Source organism: Moschus berezovskii, chromosome 12 (assembly GCF_049115385.1).
Source record: "Moschus berezovskii isolate FMDL1 chromosome 12, NW_MosBer_1.0, whole genome shotgun sequence".
Taxonomy (NCBI): Eukaryota; Metazoa; Chordata; class Mammalia; order Artiodactyla; family Moschidae; genus Moschus; species Moschus berezovskii.
Genome location: NC_142471.1, coordinates 90,431,958 through 90,450,554, shown reverse-complemented (window position 1 = coordinate 90,450,554; position 18,597 = coordinate 90,431,958). Strand labels below are relative to the sequence as shown.

Sequence of the window (18,597 nt, the reverse complement as noted above, 5' to 3'; positions counted from 1 at the left end):
ACTGCTTCCTCCGGTGAAGTACTTTCCACCTTGTTCTTTTTCCTCGTCTGCTAACAGGACAGCGGTGCCATCTCAAGGGTGAGGGGAGAGGGTGTGGGGCTCCAGGTGACATCCCTGCTCCCCACTTATCCCTCTGTGGGGTGTCCAGCGGTCCTGTCTGCAGATGTCACTCTTGGTCTTTGGGGTATGTTCTCCCCATCTGCACACAGCACCTCGGCTCTCATGGACCTTTCCATTGGGCAAAGCAGGATGCTCGTGGGGTGCGCACCAGTCCCTGCAACAAGCAGCCGGCCTCAGTGCTGTGGGACGTGGGCTGGGGACCCTGTCCCCACTCAAGAACTCAGCTTCACTTGGCTGCCCTCCTTGGGGGATCTGGTTCCCAAGGAGGCAGTAGGGGTCTGGCTGCCACTTGAGGTCTGGGAGGGACCTTGATCACTCGTGAGCCCCAGCCCGGTGCTGCCCAGAGGTAGCCTTCTGCCCCTAGCCACGGCGGCTGGTTCTTCCCAGGCCAGAACAAAATGCTTTTCTCTGCTCGAGTTCAAAGAGACAATTGTCCCCTGAGACTGCAGCTGTGGCGTGGGAGCGCCATCTGGGACACGTCCAGGTCATGCGGGCACTGGGGGACCGCCCTCCCCAACCCTGCGCATCTCTGAGGGGCACGTGGCCGCAGCTCCGGGTCCAGGGCTCCTCCTGATCACAGGCGTGTGGCCTGCTGGGTCCTGAGCCCTGGTGGCCGAGGAGGGGCCCCACTCATGGCCGTCTCATGGCTGCCACGAGGGGAGCCCTTTCTGGCAGTTCTGGTCCGGGAAACCGAGGCCCGACGGGTGAGCACATCAGCAGCTCCTGCTTTGGCCTTCGGGAGCCTGAGTGAGCCCGGTGCTAAAGGGGATAAAGAGATTCTGTGCTCGGCCTGGCCCTGGTGCAGTGGCCATCGTCAGAGTTTATCTGAACATCTGAGAACCTCAGATGTGTGGAAGGCTGTCTTGTGACTTGTAATCTGTCACACTAGCTGACTTGGCCTATGATGCTTTGAGAAGATTCATTCATCAAGTCCCCGGCAGGTCATCTGCCCCCACCACCCCACCACACACACACCCACACACACCCCAGCACTCACACACACACATACACACACACACACACACACACACGTGATTTGGTAAGAAAACAGGAATGGCCCTGTCCTGGCCACCTGGTGCTTCAGTTCCTCCTGAAGCCCAGGGATGGGTCGTGGTGATTTAACATAGTGAAGGTCGCTCCGTCGTGCCCAGCTCGCTGCGACTCCATGAACTATACAGTCCATGAAATTCTCCAGGCCAGAACACAGGAGTGGGTAGCCTTTCCCTTCTCCAGGGGATCTTCCCAACCCAGGGATCAAACCCAGGTCTCCCATATTACAAGCAGATCCTTTACCAGCTGCGCCACCAGGGAAGCCTGAGAATACTGGAGTGGGTAGCCTATCCCTTCTCCAGAGGATCTTCCCAGCCGAGGAATCAAACCAGGGTCTCTTGCATTGCAGGCAGATTCTTTACCAACTGAGCTATCAGGGAAGCCCAGGAAGGTGATTAAACATGGGGGCCACAAATCCAAGGCCTTCCAGTGTGAATGTGAAGGGAATGATTTGGTCAGAGAGCATGAGTTGCCCTGGGCTGATGTGTGTGCCCCGATGATGGGTCCCCACGGCGGAGGGCAGACCAGTCCTCGGCTGTTTGGGTTGGAGGCACGGCGCCACTGGGGAATGTGGACTTAGGCAGCGTGCGGGCAGGCCCGCCCCCTCACCAGCTGTGGGGTCCAGCATTCTTTGTCTCCATTGGAAGCATCAGCGCATGAGAACAGCTCTGGCTGGTCTAGGTAGCTGACTTGCACTGTGATCCTTCGAGAAGATTCATTTTGTCAAGGCCCCAGCAGGCCACCTGCGCCCCCACCACACACAGGCCTTGTCCACCACCTCAGACTGGCCTACACACACCCACACATTCATACTGACACTGTCATGCACACATACCCCTTCTGCACCACCTCCGACTGACTTCTCCTCACCCAGCCCAGTGAGAGGGTCTGGAGCCATGCACAGGGTGCATGTTTCCCATGGGTTTCCTCCAGGAAGCTCTTACAGGATGTTGTTTAGTCACCCAGTCCTGTCCAAGTCTTGGTGACCCCATGGACCACAGCACACCAGGCTCCTCTGCTCCACTGAGCAGACTCTCCCAGAGTTTGTTCCGGTTCATGTCCGTCGAGTCGGTGATGCTATCTAAGCATCCCATCCTCTGCTGCCCCCTTCTCCTCCTGCCTTCAATCTTTCCCAGCATCAGGGTCTTTTCTAACGAGTTGGCTCTTCGTATCAGGTGGCCAAAGGACTGGACCTTCAGCGTCATCCCACAGGTTGCCGGCACCGTAACGTGTCCCTCTTGCTTCACTTCAGCACGTGTCACGCAGGTTTAGAAGGGCAGAGGAGCCTGGCAGGGACCATGAGGCACCGCAGAGGGGCCAAGTGAAGTCTGCTCTACCTCCAGGAGCCGTGGGCTAGACCCCCTCGGACGTCCTGAAGGTCTCTGGGTTGTGGAGGTTTAGGGGCAGCTGGACAGCCCCGAGGCTATCCCTGCTGGCCACAGTGGGTATGGGCTTGACCCGATTCCACATGGCGATAGAGCTGGCCACATGTGGCCCCACAGAGGGGCATCTAAGCTCCTCTGTCAAAAAGAGCTGCACAGATGTTCCTTCTCTGTCTCCTGGGCTGGTCCCAGAACCCTCCCAGGAGGCAGGCATGTGGATGCTGGAGTAGGGGCACCTCCCTGACCTCCCCCCAACACAGCTCGGGGAGCCCCGGCCACTTGGCACATGCACCCTGTCCCCTCCCTCTTCCCAGGTATCCGCCCCCAGATCATGAACGGCCCCCTGCACCCCCGCCCCCTGGTGGCGCTGCTCGACGGCAGAGACTGCACCGTGGAGATGCCCATCCTGAAGGACCTGGCCACCGTGGCCTTCTGTGACGCACAGTCCACCCAGGAGATCCACGAGAAGGTGGGCCCCTCCCCATCCTGCCCGCCCAGCTGGGGTCAACCCCTAGGTCAGGTGGCAGCAGCTGGCACTCAGCAAGCACCCCTGCCAGGTCCCCCTTCTTTCCAGCCTTGCCCCTCCTCCCTGAGCCTGCCCCCTGCCCCCATTCCCTGGCATCACCCAGAGTCACCAGCAGGCCCCCAGAGCCCCACCAAGGCCCTCTCCCCTAGGGGGACACTGTGGCCACCGAGGCCACGTCCTCACCAGTCTTCCTGCCGGAATGCAAGGGTGATGGGGGCCTCCAGCCCGTGATCTGCTCGCCCCATCACAGGTGTTAAACGAGGCGGTCGGCGCCATGATGTACCACACCATCACGCTCACCAGGGAGGACCTGGAGAAGTTCAAGGCCCTGAGAGTGATCGTGCGGATAGGCAGCGGCTACGACAACGTCGACATCAAGGCTGCAGGTGAACTCGGTAAGTGCTTAGCGGTGCCTGCTGAGTGCCCACTGGAGCAGACGAGGCTGGAACTGAGACAGCGCCCTGCTGGCTCTGGGCGGGAGGGTGGTGGCTGGTTTCAGAGGGAACCTAGCCAGCCAGACGCCCCTCCTTGCTGGGGACAGAGGCCCCATCGAGCGGCCTGGGGGCTGTGCTGTGCTGTCTCACTTGGGAGGGACGTGAGCCGGATGAAGCCACAAGCCCTCCTCTGCAGAGGGGACTGTGTGAGCCGCCACAGCCTTATGCCAGCCGGCCAGGACCCACCAACCTGAGGTTACTCTCACTGAGCACACAGCTTGGTGTTCCTGGGGTGGGGGGTGGGCACCCTTTTCTGGGTCTCCTCCAGTCCTAGGGTGGCACCATCTCCCCAAGGCAGCTGTCCACACAGGAACCTTCCCAGGTCAGGGCAGTGCAGGGGGACCACTGCCCAGCTTCCCCCTGCTTGCCCAGCAGATGGACACCCAAAGGGGGCTCCTGGCTGCTTTCCAGACCCCTGGCTGCTCACTCCCCGAGGGAGGGCGTTGGCATGGCGGCCTGGCACCTGATGTGGGCACTAAGCGTGTTGGAGCGTTGGCAGAGATTCAAGGGCCCAATTTGAACATTCTTTGGCATTGGAATGAAAACTGACCTTTTCAGGTCCTGTGGCCACTGCTGAGGTCTCCAGATTTGCTGGCATATTTAGTGCAGCACTCTGAACAGAATCATCTTTTAGGATTTGAAATAGCTCAGCTGGAATCCCATCACCTCCGATGCCATCATCACCACCAGCAAAGGGCCCAAGCTTTGACAAAGGGGTCCCCGGACTGCCCTGCTGGATAAGCCCCGCTGAAGTCAGCATCCTTGCTGTCTCGTAGCATGTCGGCCCAGCACCTAGTACGCAGGTTGTGATCTGCTAGGTGCTCTGCGACCGTGAGGCTGAGGCGGCCACCTCCCAATGGCTGGGAACCCAGGCCCCTGAGCCCCTGCCTGCTCCAGGAATAGGCAGGAGGGTCCACGCGGTGCCTGACTCGGTCAGCTCAGCGTCACGCCTGCGTGTGACCACCTACACACGTGGGACCTGATGGTTCTGGCCGCAGCCCACTGACACCCACCTGCTGCCTGTCCACCTGGGCGCACCCAGCGGGCTGCAGCTCCCCGCTGAGGTCCCAGGCTCGGGGTTGTTCCAGCAGTGATTTCCCCTGCGTGCATCGGGGCCGCACCCAGTTCCTGAGCCACAGGAGTTTTATGGGCACAAGCAGGAAGGCGGGGGAAACCTGGCCCCAATGGGGCCTGTTCTGAGTGGTGCTGAGTCTGGTTTGATTCTTCATGAGGGCACCACCTGCTGTGCGATCTGGCAGGCGGTTTGGGAGTTCAGGCCCCAGCTGGTCGGGCTGGCCGCCCAGGTGACCCCCGAGGTAAAAGCAGGAGGTGGTCCCTGCCCCACGGGTTCTGCTCTTCCCCTCGCCCGTCCCAAGTGCGGTGCCTCGTGGCAAGTGGCTCAGAAGATCGATGTTGGTTTTTTCTGGGTGCCCCCTGGCCAGTCTTCAGCATCTCAGCCCCCTTCCCCAGGGCTCACCGACCCCATCCAAGAGAAGAAGGGTCCCGACAGGGGTCTGGCCGAGGGGACTCCCACATCCACCCCGAGTCACTCTCAGCCCCTCTTTGTCACCACAGAGAAGCTTGGGGAAGACGTGAGCCTCCAGAAGCATGTCTAATGTAAACTAAAATTTTCCATTTTCCCCTGGCGCCAGAAGAATGTTTTTGTTTGAAAACAAACGTTCTTTGTGCTGTGGATGGAGCTGAGATTCCAAGTTCGAGCAGCGACTGAGGAAGTGGGGGCCCGGCTCCCCCAGGGCTCCGCACCCTTCCCTCCACCCCCGTCCCATCTCCTCGGCGTGGCCCCTCATGGCGCAGCCACCCGCACTTGTGTGGCATGGGCTTCCTTGCCCGGACCCGGCCGCTCCTCTGGGGTGGGGGCGGGCTGGATGGGGGAGGCGCCTGGCGTCTCTGCAGTCACCGGGGCTGCGCCCAAGTGGGGCCGGCGGCCCTTACCCCCACCCCACCACGGAGGCCAGCCAGGGGCCTGCGATGTCGGGTTGGAGGACATAAACTGCGTGTCCGCGGAGGCCTTTTCACTGACCCTGCTCCGACCTGATATGAGCGCAGCTTCAGGGACATCTGTCGGGCCGTCGGAAAAGGGGCGTTTTCAAATGTGGAATCTGCGGAAGGAGCCCAGGCCTCCATCCAGCCGTCCTGTGTCTCCACATGCCCTTTGCGGCTTGTTCGGTCAGCTGACCTGTAATGAGGATGGAAGAGCAGGTGGCCCAGGTCTGCCCCTCTGGACGATGCCCCGGGTTCCTGGCGTGTGTTCCCAGGAGAGCAGCTCCCCTCCAGCACGCCTAGGGCCTGGACAGGTAAAGGGCGTGTCGCCCCAAGGTCCAGGAAGGAGCAGGATGAGGTGGACAGTGGCTGGCGAGAGCCTGGGCCCAGACTGAGCACTGTCCCTCTGAGCCTTTCTGGCAAGCTTGCTGATCTGGTATCTAGTCTGGCCCAGGTCAACAGGTGAGAGCAGAGAGCAAAAGCAGCTCCTCCTGGGGGGTCACCGAGACCCCGGAGCTCAGGGCAGCTCTCTTGGGGTGATGCCATAGAAGGGGGTGCTCCACGGAGTGGGTCCCACGTCCTGTCTCTGCAGGACAGCTGCAGGTGCCCTGTGCCCCCACCCCTGACCGGGGAGACAGAGGAAGGCAGGGGCGCGACGCTGAATCCCGGGTTCCTACACCTGGGATTCAGAGCGGACCTTTGCAGCCGGGCCGCCACGCTGGGCCGTCGGAACACCTGCGTCCCTCCGGGAAAGCTGCTTGAGAGGCCGCCTCGGGCCTTTGTTGGGGCAGTTGTTGCAGGCCTGCTGGGCAGCTGGAGGGGCTGTCCCTCCCCCGTCTGACAAATACTCTCCTCCCACCAGTGAGGAGAGTCAGTGCCCAGGCCCTTCCCGCCTGAGACCTGGGGCAGGTCTCCCCGAAGGCCCCCCGGTCCTGGCAGACTCTGCACTGTCTTCGCAGCTGCTTTCAGCCCTGCAGGGCTTTGAAAAGGCCGAGTGGGCACCTGCTGCTCGGCCTTCTTTCCTCCCGAGTGTGAGGGGTTGGGGTCCACGGGACAGAGGTGAGACTGGACGACAGATGCATCCTGGCCCAGCCCAGGGGCCTTGAAAGTGTTCGTTTGTAATTCTGTCTTGCCTTTAAAAAAAAAAAAACACGTTCATGACTTTAGACTCTTAGAATACAATTTTCAACAAAAGGCCAGTCTCCGTGACCCCAGCCCCACCTCGAGAGCAGGATCCAGGAATTCATGTGTGGCAAGGAACCTCTGGGTCTCCAGGCCCCGCGGCCTGTCAGGAGTGGGCCCTGCGCGCTGGCTTCCTGGCACTGGACGTGGGTGGTCGTCAGAGCTGGCCTGCTGCTCACTCCTCTCTGCAGAGAAGTGGGTCTAGAAACCCTGGGTGGGGGGGACGTGGGGTCAGTGAGGGACTGAGGGGCAGTGAGCCAAGCCCTGGACAGCAGTCCTCCTGGGACGGCTGTGGCACTGGAGGCCCCTGGGCCTTGGGACCAGCAGGCCGCAGAGACCCTCACCCGTGGGGACGACTCGCGCACCAAGGGGCTTGCACCAGCCGATGCTGCTGCTCTGGGTGGCCTAGGAGCCCTGCCGCTTCCCCACAGCGCACGGGGCTCTGATCCCCGCGCCTGGCCTTCTGTCTTTCCCAGGGATCGCCGTGTGCAACATCCCGTCCGCGGCAGTGGAGGAGACGGCGGACTCGACCATCTGCCACATCCTGAACCTGTACCGGCGGAACACCTGGCTCTACCAGGCGCTGCGGGAAGGCACGCGGGTGCAGAGCGTCGAGCAGATCCGGGAGGTGGCGTCGGGGGCCGCGCGCATCCGCGGGGAGACGCTGGGCCTCATTGGCTTCGGTACGTGCGCCCTGCCCAGCACCCGCCCAGGGAGGGCTGCCCCAGGGACCCTGGGGGAGGCGGAGGCCTGGCCCTGGAACTTGGGCTTCACCACAGCAGTAGGAGGCCCTCTTGGGCCAGAGGAGGGCCGTGGCTGTGTGGCTTGGGAGGTCAGAGGTCAAAGCTGACTAGGGAGCTGACCCCCAGGGAAGATGAGGGCTGCTTCTGGAAGAGCCCGCCAGATGGGTGTGGGGAAGGGAGGAGGCGGCCGGAGGGCGTCCCCAGGGAGAAGCTGTGCTCCCTCACTGCCCCAAGGGCAGAGGGTGAAGGGCAGGGGACCGCATGGCGGCTGGTGCCCCCGGTGGATACCTGAGCAGCGGGCTGGGCACCCAGAGGTGCCAGGCGGGGGTGGGAGCAAGAAGTCTCTGAAGGATTTCGAGCCAGAAGGTGGCATAGTCAAATCATCAACTTGGAAAACTTACAAGGGGAAACGTGAGCCCCAGCTGGCTGCTCTGGGCAGGTTAGCCCGGTGGGGGGCACTCTGGGTGGAGAGCAGCCAGACTGCCTGGCTATAGGTGGCGCAGGGGCCCCTGTCAAACACGAAGGGGCTCTTGCTTGCTGCTGCATGTCAACCCTGCTCCTTCCAGTTCTGTGACCTTGAGGAAAGGTCAAGAACTCTACCTCAAGGACTTTCCAGGAGTGGACCTCTCTCTGCCTCAGTCTCCCTGTTTGTACATTGGGGATGAGTGATGCACAGTGGCTGCCCCTTACAATTCAGAGGAGGCATGAGAAGTCCATGGGGTCAGTCCTGACTGCATGCTTGGCTTCCAGAAGGTTCCCCCAAGCTGTCCCTCAGCCCTGAGCTTGGCGCTCCGTGGGTCTGAATAACTGAGGGGCAGGATCCCTGGGATGTCCATGGTGCCAGCTTCAACAGGTAGATGGAGCGTCTTCTAGGAACGCACATCTTTCCCGAACCTGAGTCTTGAGTCTAAGAGCCCAGGTGTCAAGGATGATCACACTCTCAGGAGGTAAACTTGTTACAAGAGTCCAGCTTCGTTTTTTCTTGAGTGGAAGATAGAAAAGGACTAAGAAATGCTGCTGCTGAGCCGCAGTGCCCTCTGCTGAGCCGCAGGGCTTCCTGCTGCTCTAGGAGGTGGGTCTTGGAGCTGGTTCCTAGACCATCGTGCGTTCTTAAGTGGGTGAACGGGCCCAGAGTGGGCTCTGGCCACCATTAAGACCCTCGCCGTGTGAGTGGCCCAGCCACGTGGAAGAACACTTGTTTCCATGGCTTCTGACTCCAGGCATCACAGCAGGTTCTTAGAGGGGCCGTTTCTTGTGCTGTATCCTTCCCCATCCGCCTTCTGAAGGCCAGTCTGATGATGCCAGCCTGCTTCCTCTGCCCGACTGCGGTAGCAGGCCCCTGAGTGTGGAGCGGGTTCCGCCAAACCCAGTTCATGCCCCCACGTGGGGGCCTGGATGGGCCATCCCGAGCTTGACCCTGCCCTGGGGTTGGCCCGAGGACGGTGCTCAAGGCCAGCCTCCAGGTTGGGGACGAGCGTGAAAGTGAAGGGAAAGCCTGCTGTCTGTGACAGCGTGTATACACACGTAACTCACCACACCACACCCACACACGCCAAGACAGTTGTTGGGCTTTCCTCTCTGAGGCTGGGTTTTGACCAAGTCAGTAAGAGAATTCAGCATCGGGTATTGTACAGTTTAGTCAGGAAAACCCCAGGGTGGAAAGATGAGGGTCTGTGAATTTGCGAGCCGCAGAGCCGTGAAATGAAACAGTGAAACTGGCCGTGACCCTCAGCCCCTTGAGCCGCCACCCAGACTCCATCTCCCCTTAAAGCGTCAGGACACGAGGCAGGGAGGGGGTGGCTGAGGACCCGCAAAGCAGAGTTGCGGTGTTCTGGGATTGGCTGTGAGCTCCCAGCAGCCGCGTGGTAGGGCCATGTCCCACATCTCAGGTTCATTAGAGGAGGTCGCCCTTGTTCTTCCCGGCCCATCTGTCACACCAGCTCCTCTGCCGCCTGTGGCTGTAGCTCCTGCTTCCCTGTGTGGAAATGGTGACCCTGGGGAGGGCTGACATGAGGGGTGACCCCTGCAGCTGTCCCTCTTGAAGAGCCTTCTGGAACATTCACCTCCAAAGCACGGCCGTTGTTAAATCAGCGCTGCCCGTTGAGATGACGGTTCCGCTGGAGGGGGAACCGGTCCACCACCCACTGCCCTCTGCGGGGCTTCCCTGTCCCCTCCCCTCCCCTGCATAGTGGAGCAGTGGTCTTCCCACCAGGATTTATTCTGTGTTGTCCCCGAATCAGCCCCTTCAAACATCATTCACACCATTTTGTGTTGCAGCTGAAAACTGCTCTGGAAAGTAAAGAGCTCCATCCCTAGGGGTCAGTGGGAGTCAGGGAAGCCTTTGTGTCCTGTTATGTGATGTCGCTGACTTGCCAGAGGGCCCAGTCCACACTCCACACAAGCTCAGAGCCCCACCAGGCCGGTTCCCCATGGTGATGAGTGCTCAGGCCAGAGCGCAGTAATCAGTTTCATTTTACCGCCTTCGTGAGCAAACAAACCTGGTGGTAATTACATAAAAGAACCTTCCCTATTCGACAGAGAGCAATAACGAGATGAAGCTCAGCTTAAGAAAGCTGCTGTGTAAGCAAACAAGGAGGGGATGATAAATACAAGGGGAGAGAATGTTGGTGGTTGGGAGGTAGGAGACAGGCACGTGGAGGCCACTAGGCTGTTCTTTCTGCTTATGTTTATGTTTGAAAATGTGCATAATAATGGCTGTTTTGGAAAAAGCAACATCTGGTAGTAAGTACAGTTGATAAGCACTGCACTGCTCACCCAGGGAGCTGGCCCGGCTTCCACCCAAGTGACCCAGGAAGGAAGTGCTGGCGTGGCATTGCCCAACCTTGGGTGTTCAGTTCCTCCAGCAGCCACCACTGCTTGGCTCGAACTGCTAGCAGGCATGGCTAGCCCAGGTTCCCGGTCCCAGAAATAATCAGGCAGCAGAGGTGGGGCACACCCCGCAAGGACCCCCAGCCTGGCGACGAGGAGCAGCAGGAGGGGCCGGCCTCACTCACTGCGACACTCTCTTTCCGCACAGGTCGCACGGGGCAGGCGGTTGCCGTTCGAGCCAAGGCCTTTGGATTCAGCGTCCTATTTTATGACCCCTACTTGCAGGATGGGACGGAGCGGTCCCTGGGCGTGCAGAGGGTCTATACCCTGCAGGACTTACTGTACCAGAGCGACTGCGTCTCCCTGCACTGCAATCTCAACGAACATAACCACCACCTCATCAACGACTTCACTATAAAGCAGGTAAATGGAAGCAAGACACTGGAGAACTTCTCTCTGAATGAAAGGGGAAATGGGAAATGTCCGTGGACCCACCAACCTCCACTGCAGCCCCACTTTCCTCCTGAAACCTCGGTACCAGCACCTCCCGAGGGGGCAGCATCTGCTCACCAGCTTCTCTCCCGCCACCTTCCCCAGATGAGGCAAGGCGCCTTCCTAGTGAACGCGGCCCGCGGCGGACTGGTGGACGAGAAAGCCTTAGCCCAAGCTCTCAAAGAAGGCAGGATACGAGGGGCAGCCCTCGACGTGCACGAGTCGGAGCCTTTCAGGTGGGTTTGGGGAGACTGTGGAACTGTTTGCAGCTGGAGCTCGGGACTCAACACAGGGACTTGTAGGACCGAGGTCCTCACCCGAATCCTTGCTGTGAACTTGGGGCTCCTGGGGAGGCGGCTTTAACCAGATGCTAAAGGACTCTGTTCTTCTAAGGGATGTGCTGTATTCTCAATAAGGGCAAAAGGGCTAGGAGTTCCCCCAAAGATCACCAGAAAGGGGGCAGGCAGAAAAATAGTGATGGAGAGCAGGCTGTGTCCATAGCCCGCCCATCCCAGTGAGAGGCAGGCCGGCCAGTCCTCCATAGAACTGTTTCCTCTTCCCGAGTACTCCTGACACTGTAATTACAGAGCAGTTGAATGAGTGGGTTCTGAAAGTCCCAACCCCCTAGTACACACACTGCAGAGTCCCTGTTTTATCTGCGTCAGCTAATATCCCACATGGCCAAGAGCTCCCATTTGACCAAACAGCGAGTGATGTGCACTCGTCTCATTTCCTATGTTTTTGTACATTCAACCAGCTTTGCTCAGGGTCCCTTGAAAGATGCACCGAATCTCATCTGTACTCCCCACACAGCCTGGTATAGTGAGCAAGCCTCACTGGAGATGAGGGAGGCGGCTGCCACCGAGATCCGCCGGGCCATCACAGGTGAGCAGGCCGCAGACGTCGGGGTGAGAGGGCTTGCCGTGGGCAGGAATTGCTTTTAGGGGTCAAGTTGAAGAAATCAGAGTGAATTGGGCCATGCTTCTGTCAGAGGAAACCCCTTTTGTATTAGCCAATGTGAAGTTTTGTGGACCTGGAGGGGGAGCCGCCCTTCTGTTAGGCTGAGGGACCCATGTGGCTCAGACCTGGAACAGGTCGTATGTTGGGAAATTTTAAGAGCCAGCCCTTCCTATTAACGAGTAAGAGACTTGGGGAAACTTCCCTGGAGGCTTAGTGGTTGGGACTTTGCCTTCCAGTGCAGGGCGTGCGGGTTTGATTCCCTGATCGGGAGCGAAGATTCCCACAAGCCTTGTGGCCAAAAAAATCAAAACATATACAGTATTGTAACCAAGACTTTTAAAATGGTCCACATCGAAGTCTTTTTTAAAAGGAGAGAGACTAGCATGGTAGTTGTTCCCCCAAAACAGCTAAGTATAATATTTAATTTCATTATATGATTAATTTCAATCATCTTATTCCAGGTCGCATCCCAGAGAGCTTAAGAAACTGTGTGAACAAGGAATTCTTTGTCACAACAGCTCCCTGGTCAGTAATAGATCAGCAAGCAATTCATCCAGAGCTCAATGGTGCCACATACAGGTGAGGAGAGGAATGGCCAGGGCCCTGCTCCAGGGGGTGGGGCCGGGGGCATAAAGCCAACTGAAGCACTGGCGGGAAATCCAGTCCCGTCCCCTCATCCCTGGTTTCGGTGGAGCAAATTTTAAGTTTTGGGGCAGAGCCGAGAATTGAAATTCCTATTTTAAAGGATCCAGACTTTGAACCCCTGTGCCAGGATGTAATTAAATATTTAATGCATGTAACAGGACCTGTGCATGGAAGCTCCTGCTCTGGTCAGGCGGAGCTCAGCTATTTCTTCCCTGGTCCCGTGGCTGTATTTACATTTCACAGCTTCTGTTGAAAGTCCTGCTTGTGGTTTATCCTCCTAAGCATTTTCAAGCCGCACTTGAGCCTAGCCCCAGATTGGATTCCCCTGTACCCCTTAAGGGTCACATCCTAAAATTATTCCTCTAGACACAGCAAGGCTCCTTGGCCCCTAGGAAAACTGCTTGTGCTGGAGGGGCTTGCAGTTCACAGGGATCCTGTCCGTCAAGAGTCCCCTTGGGTGGTCCCTGACAAGAGTCACTGTCACAGGCCATAGGATGAGGGGTGGCATAGCTCCCAGAGAGAAACACCAGCCCCGTTACCGCAAGTGTGAAGGGTTGGGAAACTCAGATGAATTCTAAACCCCTGCCTCCTATAGGCTCTATCCTCAAAGAATGTGGAATGTCCTGAGTCACGTTTGTGCACTGCGCACACACATACCGCCACCCGTGTGCCTGCAGTCTAAGACGAACCCATGTTCAGCTGCCCTTCATATCTTCAGGGGGCAGGCCTCCAGCTCCCCTGCTGCCCTTCCACATCTCAGGTTCCTGGAGCACAAAACCAACCACTGTAGGAAGTCACACTTAGTAAGCGCACTTCATGCTGTTAGTGAAGTGGAAGTCACTCGGTTGTGTCCGACTCTTTGCGACCCCATGGACTATAGAGTCCATGGAATTTTCCAGGCCAGAATACTGCAGTGAATGGCCTTTCCCTTCTCCGGGGGATCTTCCCAACCCAGAGATTGAACCCAGGTCTCCCGCACTGCAGGCAGATTCTCAACCAGCTGAGCCACAAGGGAAGCCCATGCTGTTAGGAAATCATTAAATCCGTTGATAATAATAGACCGGGAGAACTTGAGTCTGTCTCGTACAAAAATGTTTACCCAGTGCGAAACAGTTTCCCCACACACAGTATGGGTTACTGTCGTCTAAAAGTTATAAAATTAGTGCTTTATTGTTTATGAATTAGATGTCAGTGTTTAAATTTCCTGTGTGGATTTCTCCTTGCTTTGGAGGTGGGAAATTATTATATATATTCCATAAAAAAGGCAGAGCCAAGAGGTCAGCAACTTCCTGACCAGCCCTTTCTCTTGTGCGCTCCTCAGATACCCGCCAGGCATTGTGGGCGTGGCTCCGGGAGGACTTCCTGCTGCCATGGAAGGGATCATCCCCGGAGGCATCCCGGTGACCCACAACCTCCCCACAGTGGCACATCCCTCCCAAGCTCCCTCTCCCAACCAGCCCACGAAACACGGGGACAATCGCGAGCACCCCAACGAGCAATAGCAGCGAGTGACGGAAGGTAGTCATTCAGACACACCTGGGACCAAGAGACAGTGAAAAACAAATGAACTAAGAAAAAAGGAACTTGACCGTCTTTTTAACTGAGCATCACTGACACAGCAGTGCTGCAGCTACAAAGAGCTGGAAGCCGAGGCGTGGGAGGCTGGAGACGGCGTCCGCTTGCGGAAGCGCTCAGAGGCTAGGACGCGATTTAGTAACGACCAACTTCTGTTATTGTGTGTTAAGTTTTTCATCTGTGCATCAAATCACAAAGAATAAATAGATCTTTTTCCTTTATCAGTCCCTTGGGCACAGGAGGTCCTGAACACCTTGCTCTAGAATGTTGCATCAAGAGTTCCAAACATCAAAATAAAATATTAAGAGGAAATCCCCACCCTATGACTCTGGTCCCTTCGGTCCACGGGGCTGGTTACCTCTTTTGCTGATAGGAAGATTAAATTACTACAAAATGGGGAGAAGGCTGTCTGCCTGTGTTAGACACCGCAAACACAGGATTGAAGACAGTACAGGCTCCTGTAAGGAGAATTCTCCCCCATCTGAACTGTGTACTGAGCGGGCAAGTTGGTTGTGAGTTCAGTAAAACCCTCTGATGATGCAAAAAAAAGAAAAAAGTATTAAGTTTCACAAGCTGTTTGTACTCAAATATATTTTCTCAGTTTCAGATCCTCAGCTATTTTATTGAGTGGAAAGTCTTGAACTGAAAGGGTTCAAGAAGAATAATGTTGCATTTCCTTATGTCTCAGGAAACACTTTTTATGGTAACTTGTCAGATTGTCTATGAACAAACCCACTTTTTTAGACATTGATAAAGTCTTCTTTTCTTCACGTGATATTTTATACAAGAACACTTCAGGTGTGTTATTAGATGTGACTGATTTTAACAAATCCTATTAGATTTGTATCAACTAGTTACATGTTATATTCATAGTCTTTTGTGAATCATCGCCTTTTTGTTTAAAAGATGGCCTATTTTGAGCCTTTGTATAGGTACATTCCTGTTTTTGTGACAAAAAAAAAAAACCTTTAAAACTGTCCCAAACAGAAAAATAATGGCTATCAGAAGTATGTTTTGTTTTAGTGTGAGTTACCGTTACTGTATTTGTTTATTGTAAAGGTGGACATTTAGCGTTCAGTGCAGTTTTCAATAAAAAGTAATAAAAATTTCTGTTAAGCTTTGAAATTCAAGTACATCTCACTAATGTAAAAGTTCTCTCGAGATGTTAACTGCATTTTCAATTAGCCCATTTCTTTCCCAACTTTTGTTATTCCAAGGTTCAAAGATTAACAATACTTTCCTATCTATTTCATAACCAGAATCAAGAATGCTGATTGATAATTACTTCATGTGATAAACTAAAACTTCACATATGTCCATCCTTAAGATGAAATGGGTGGGTTAGGACTAAGTCAATTCAAGAAACAAAATTGATAAAGTTTTAGTTTTGATTTTAATTTACCCAAAAGTAAAATTACCTGACCCAAGCATTAATGCAGGAAGGGAGGTTAATCTCAAAAAATTGTTTGTAAATGATATTTACAAAGAAATGTTACAAAATAACATGAGTCATTTCCATGTATTAAGAACTTTCAGTTGATTTAATGAGTCTTCCTTTCTTAAACAGCATTAAATCCCCCTGTAAATGCTGGTTACGTCCAACAAGTCCAGCTACACCCGCCTCTTTCCATTAAAGTCATGGCGACAGAAAATGTCCACCTCCTCTCTCACTTTCTCGTGGTGGTCCCGTCCCAACTCTCCCATGAAAAAGTACACTGAAACCACCTGACGGGGAGCGAGGTGGAGCGCATGGTGACTGACCTACATCATCACTCGGGGAGCGGAGCGGCGGTTCACTGTCATCTTCATAACCGCTTGTCAAACGGGTAATCAGTGCGGGGATGACATCTGCACACCAAGGAGACCCCACCGCCTCTGCGTCCCCTTAACACAGGCTAGTCTGTCACGGGACGAGCCCAAGAGCCAAAAACATGAAGAGGCAGGTCCAAATCCATGGTGCACCTGGGCTGTTAATTAGAACAGAAACCACCACACTGTATTCTCCCAAGAAGAGGAACCGTAAAGTCAACTCCATATGGTTAAGGTATTACTGTCCAAAGTCAACCAAAAGTCACCCACCACATGGGATCTGAGAAAGGACTGCAAGTTCTGTCTTGGGACGATAGTTATCGCTGTTTGGCAGTTCAAGAGCTTAACATAGCACTGACTCACCAAAATGTTAGCCACCAGCCAATCTGCTGTGAATTTAAAGCTCTGCCCCATCTGAAGCCTAGGAACTGGAGTCATATATATACATACATACACACACACACACACATATAGTTCTTTCCCACAGGGAAGAATGCTGTACCTGTTAAGCTAGATGTGGCCAGGGACACTGATCTATATAAATAAAGAGGCACCTCAGGGGACACATCACTCAGCAGACACAGCACACAGAGGCTGAAGACCGAGCCGCAGCTTCCTAAACAGTACTGACTGTCCTGGAGACCCTAGCCACCAGATGCTGCTCCCTCAAACCTTTCTCTTTGGCTTCTTCAACTGGCTTAACTGCAACTAGAATGGGTTGTCTAGCCACTACAGAATTCTTCCTATATATGAAGAAAAGTTCATAGGGATGCTATGCTAAGCAGTCAGAATGGCAACCTTCCAAATCCTTGCTTAATTCCTGTCCAAAACAAAAGCAAACCAGAGGGTCAATTTTGTACGAAAACACCAGCCCCTTGAAACAGTAACATACTAATATATCAAAATATGGAATCCAATTGCAAATATTCTTCCTGCAAGTTTTAGCATGCAGCAGCAGCGATCCTCTCATCCTGGGAATGCCTTTCAGGGAGGGAAAAAAGAACTAAAGAGATGACATCTCACAGGTATTTTACTATTTTTAGTATTTCAGCATCAAATCTGAGGTTGTGCACATTTCAATACCGTCTAAATAGAACTTAGAAGAAAACAAGAAGCAAATATTTAAAAGTTTTCACAGCCTTTTTATCAAAGGGAAACAGTGTGTGTATGTGCGTTTGAAATTCCTTGCCACATCAATAGTCTACAAAGTGCTTATCAGGACACTAAGTCTTTTTGTGTTCCTGAGATAGGTCTGATATTTTTACCCAGTATTGAATGTATACCTGAAGTGGTCAAATAATACTTTTATAGAAAGTTTTTCTACCTAAGATTATAGTTATAACTTTAAATAAGAATGGCCATAATTAACCAACATGCAAAAATTCTCAGACTACTCACTGAGAAATTCATTATACAATGCATTTAACCACCTTACTGCATTCTTAAAATCTTTATTCTATTCTGAACGGAAATTGACAATTAGCCCAAGCAAAGGCATGCCTTTCTAACACAATTTGCTTAAAGCAGAGTTGATGATAAAGTATCCAAAGACCCTCTGCACGGCAACCTGGGAGTCTAATGTCCACAAAGGCAAGTGAGCAGACTTCACATAATTCATTCAGTTCGAATGGGCTGGCTCCCCAACCACTGCCCTAATGTACATCCACGGGGTAACAAATCACAAGGAGACTGCTGCCCAGAGTCTGGTGGAGGAAGCCTCAGTTTAAGAGCACTCTTCCAAACAAATAAATACCTAAATACTGAAAGGCGGCTTATCAGAAACTGAAAAAAGACAAGAGAAACCAAAACCCTTTTCAAAACAAGGGAACGATGTCTGCGTGAAGTTCACTCAATAACAAGTTCTGACTTTTCTTAAGGTTTGTTCCTTAAAGATCTGGCTTTATTGGGCACAACAGGAACTAAATTGCTGATAAAAATAAAAGCTTGTTTTCATTCCTGCCGCTCACTGTGGGTAATCCGTACAGTTTCCAGATCGCTAACGAGCTCCAGTGGGACAGAATGTAAAACGGATCTTTTAAGATTGAAGCAGAATGCCAGGTTCTACTTTAAAAATAATCATCTCAAAGGAACAAAGAGTGACCTGCCATGTGCTTTTGGAGGTGCCCATGCTGGAAAAACTGCTCAGTAATATGAAGATGCTGGTACAACTTTTCCTATTACACAACTTCTTACACAACCACATGCGTTACATTTATAGACAGATTTACAATCTGAAAGGAAAAAAGTTCTGTCTTAATAAAATTAGTTTTTTGTTTCTTTTTTACAAACTGTAGTCCAAAGTTCTCTGTCTCCTCATGCAGCAGACACATCGTCTCTGTTGGGGGTGGATCAGAAAAAACCCTTCCAAGCAGATCCTGCCAGGCTCGCTTCATTCCATGCCGTGCGCTCTGCTTGGAGCAACACACTCATGTGGGGTCCCCCACAGAGCTGATACCTTGGTCTTCTGTTCTTGGATTTTCACTCATCTTCATCGTCTTCATCTTCCTCTCCATCAGATAGGGATGTACAAGGCCTGATCTGTCGGTAGCGGTCAAGCCATTTTTCTACCATTTGCGTGACCAGGGGGTGATTTCGCCGCCGAGAACTCTTCTGCATGGCCACGAGAACGCCCCCCTCAGTCACGCAGCAGTCCAGCCACTCCCTGAGCAGTTTTTCTTGCTGTTCCTCATTACCTAGCTTTTAGAGGAATGTGAAGAGAAGGAAAAATAATATGACAGATCAGAGACCTGACAGGAAAAATTTCACAGAGATCTACAGCTGGTATGATT

At 53.9% G+C, this 18,597-nt stretch overlaps 2 protein-coding genes across 12 annotated transcripts in view; one reads left to right on the top strand and one right to left on the bottom strand.

Moving 5' to 3' along the window:
- CTBP2 (C-terminal binding protein 2) overlaps positions 1–15,105 on the top strand; it is a 174,051-nt gene extending 158,946 nt beyond the window's left edge. For all 9 annotated transcript variants that reach the window (XM_088842418.1, XM_088842423.1, XM_088842424.1 and 6 more), the window contains 8 exons: positions 2,867–3,021; positions 3,329–3,473; positions 7,232–7,438; positions 10,536–10,750; positions 10,925–11,055; positions 11,577–11,704; positions 12,241–12,358; positions 13,746–15,105. In XM_088842418.1, coding sequence (XP_088698544.1) covers positions 2,867–3,021; positions 3,329–3,473; positions 7,232–7,438; positions 10,536–10,750; positions 10,925–11,055; positions 11,577–11,704; positions 12,241–12,358; positions 13,746–13,926 — 1,280 coding nt within the window. In that variant the 3' untranslated portion in view covers positions 13,927–15,105. The remainder of the gene's footprint in view (positions 1–2,866; positions 3,022–3,328; positions 3,474–7,231; positions 7,439–10,535; positions 10,751–10,924; positions 11,056–11,576; positions 11,705–12,240; positions 12,359–13,745) is intronic.
- Positions 15,106–15,373: 268 nt separating this feature from the next.
- Positions 15,374–18,597, bottom strand: part of ZRANB1 (zinc finger RANBP2-type containing 1) — a 78,024-nt gene continuing 74,800 nt past the window's right edge. For all 3 annotated transcript variants that reach the window (XM_088842414.1, XM_088842415.1, XM_088842416.1), the window contains one exon: positions 15,374–18,505. In XM_088842414.1, the coding sequence (XP_088698540.1) occupies positions 18,287–18,505 (219 nt within the window). In that variant the 3' untranslated portion in view covers positions 15,374–18,286. The remainder of the gene's footprint in view (positions 18,506–18,597) is intronic.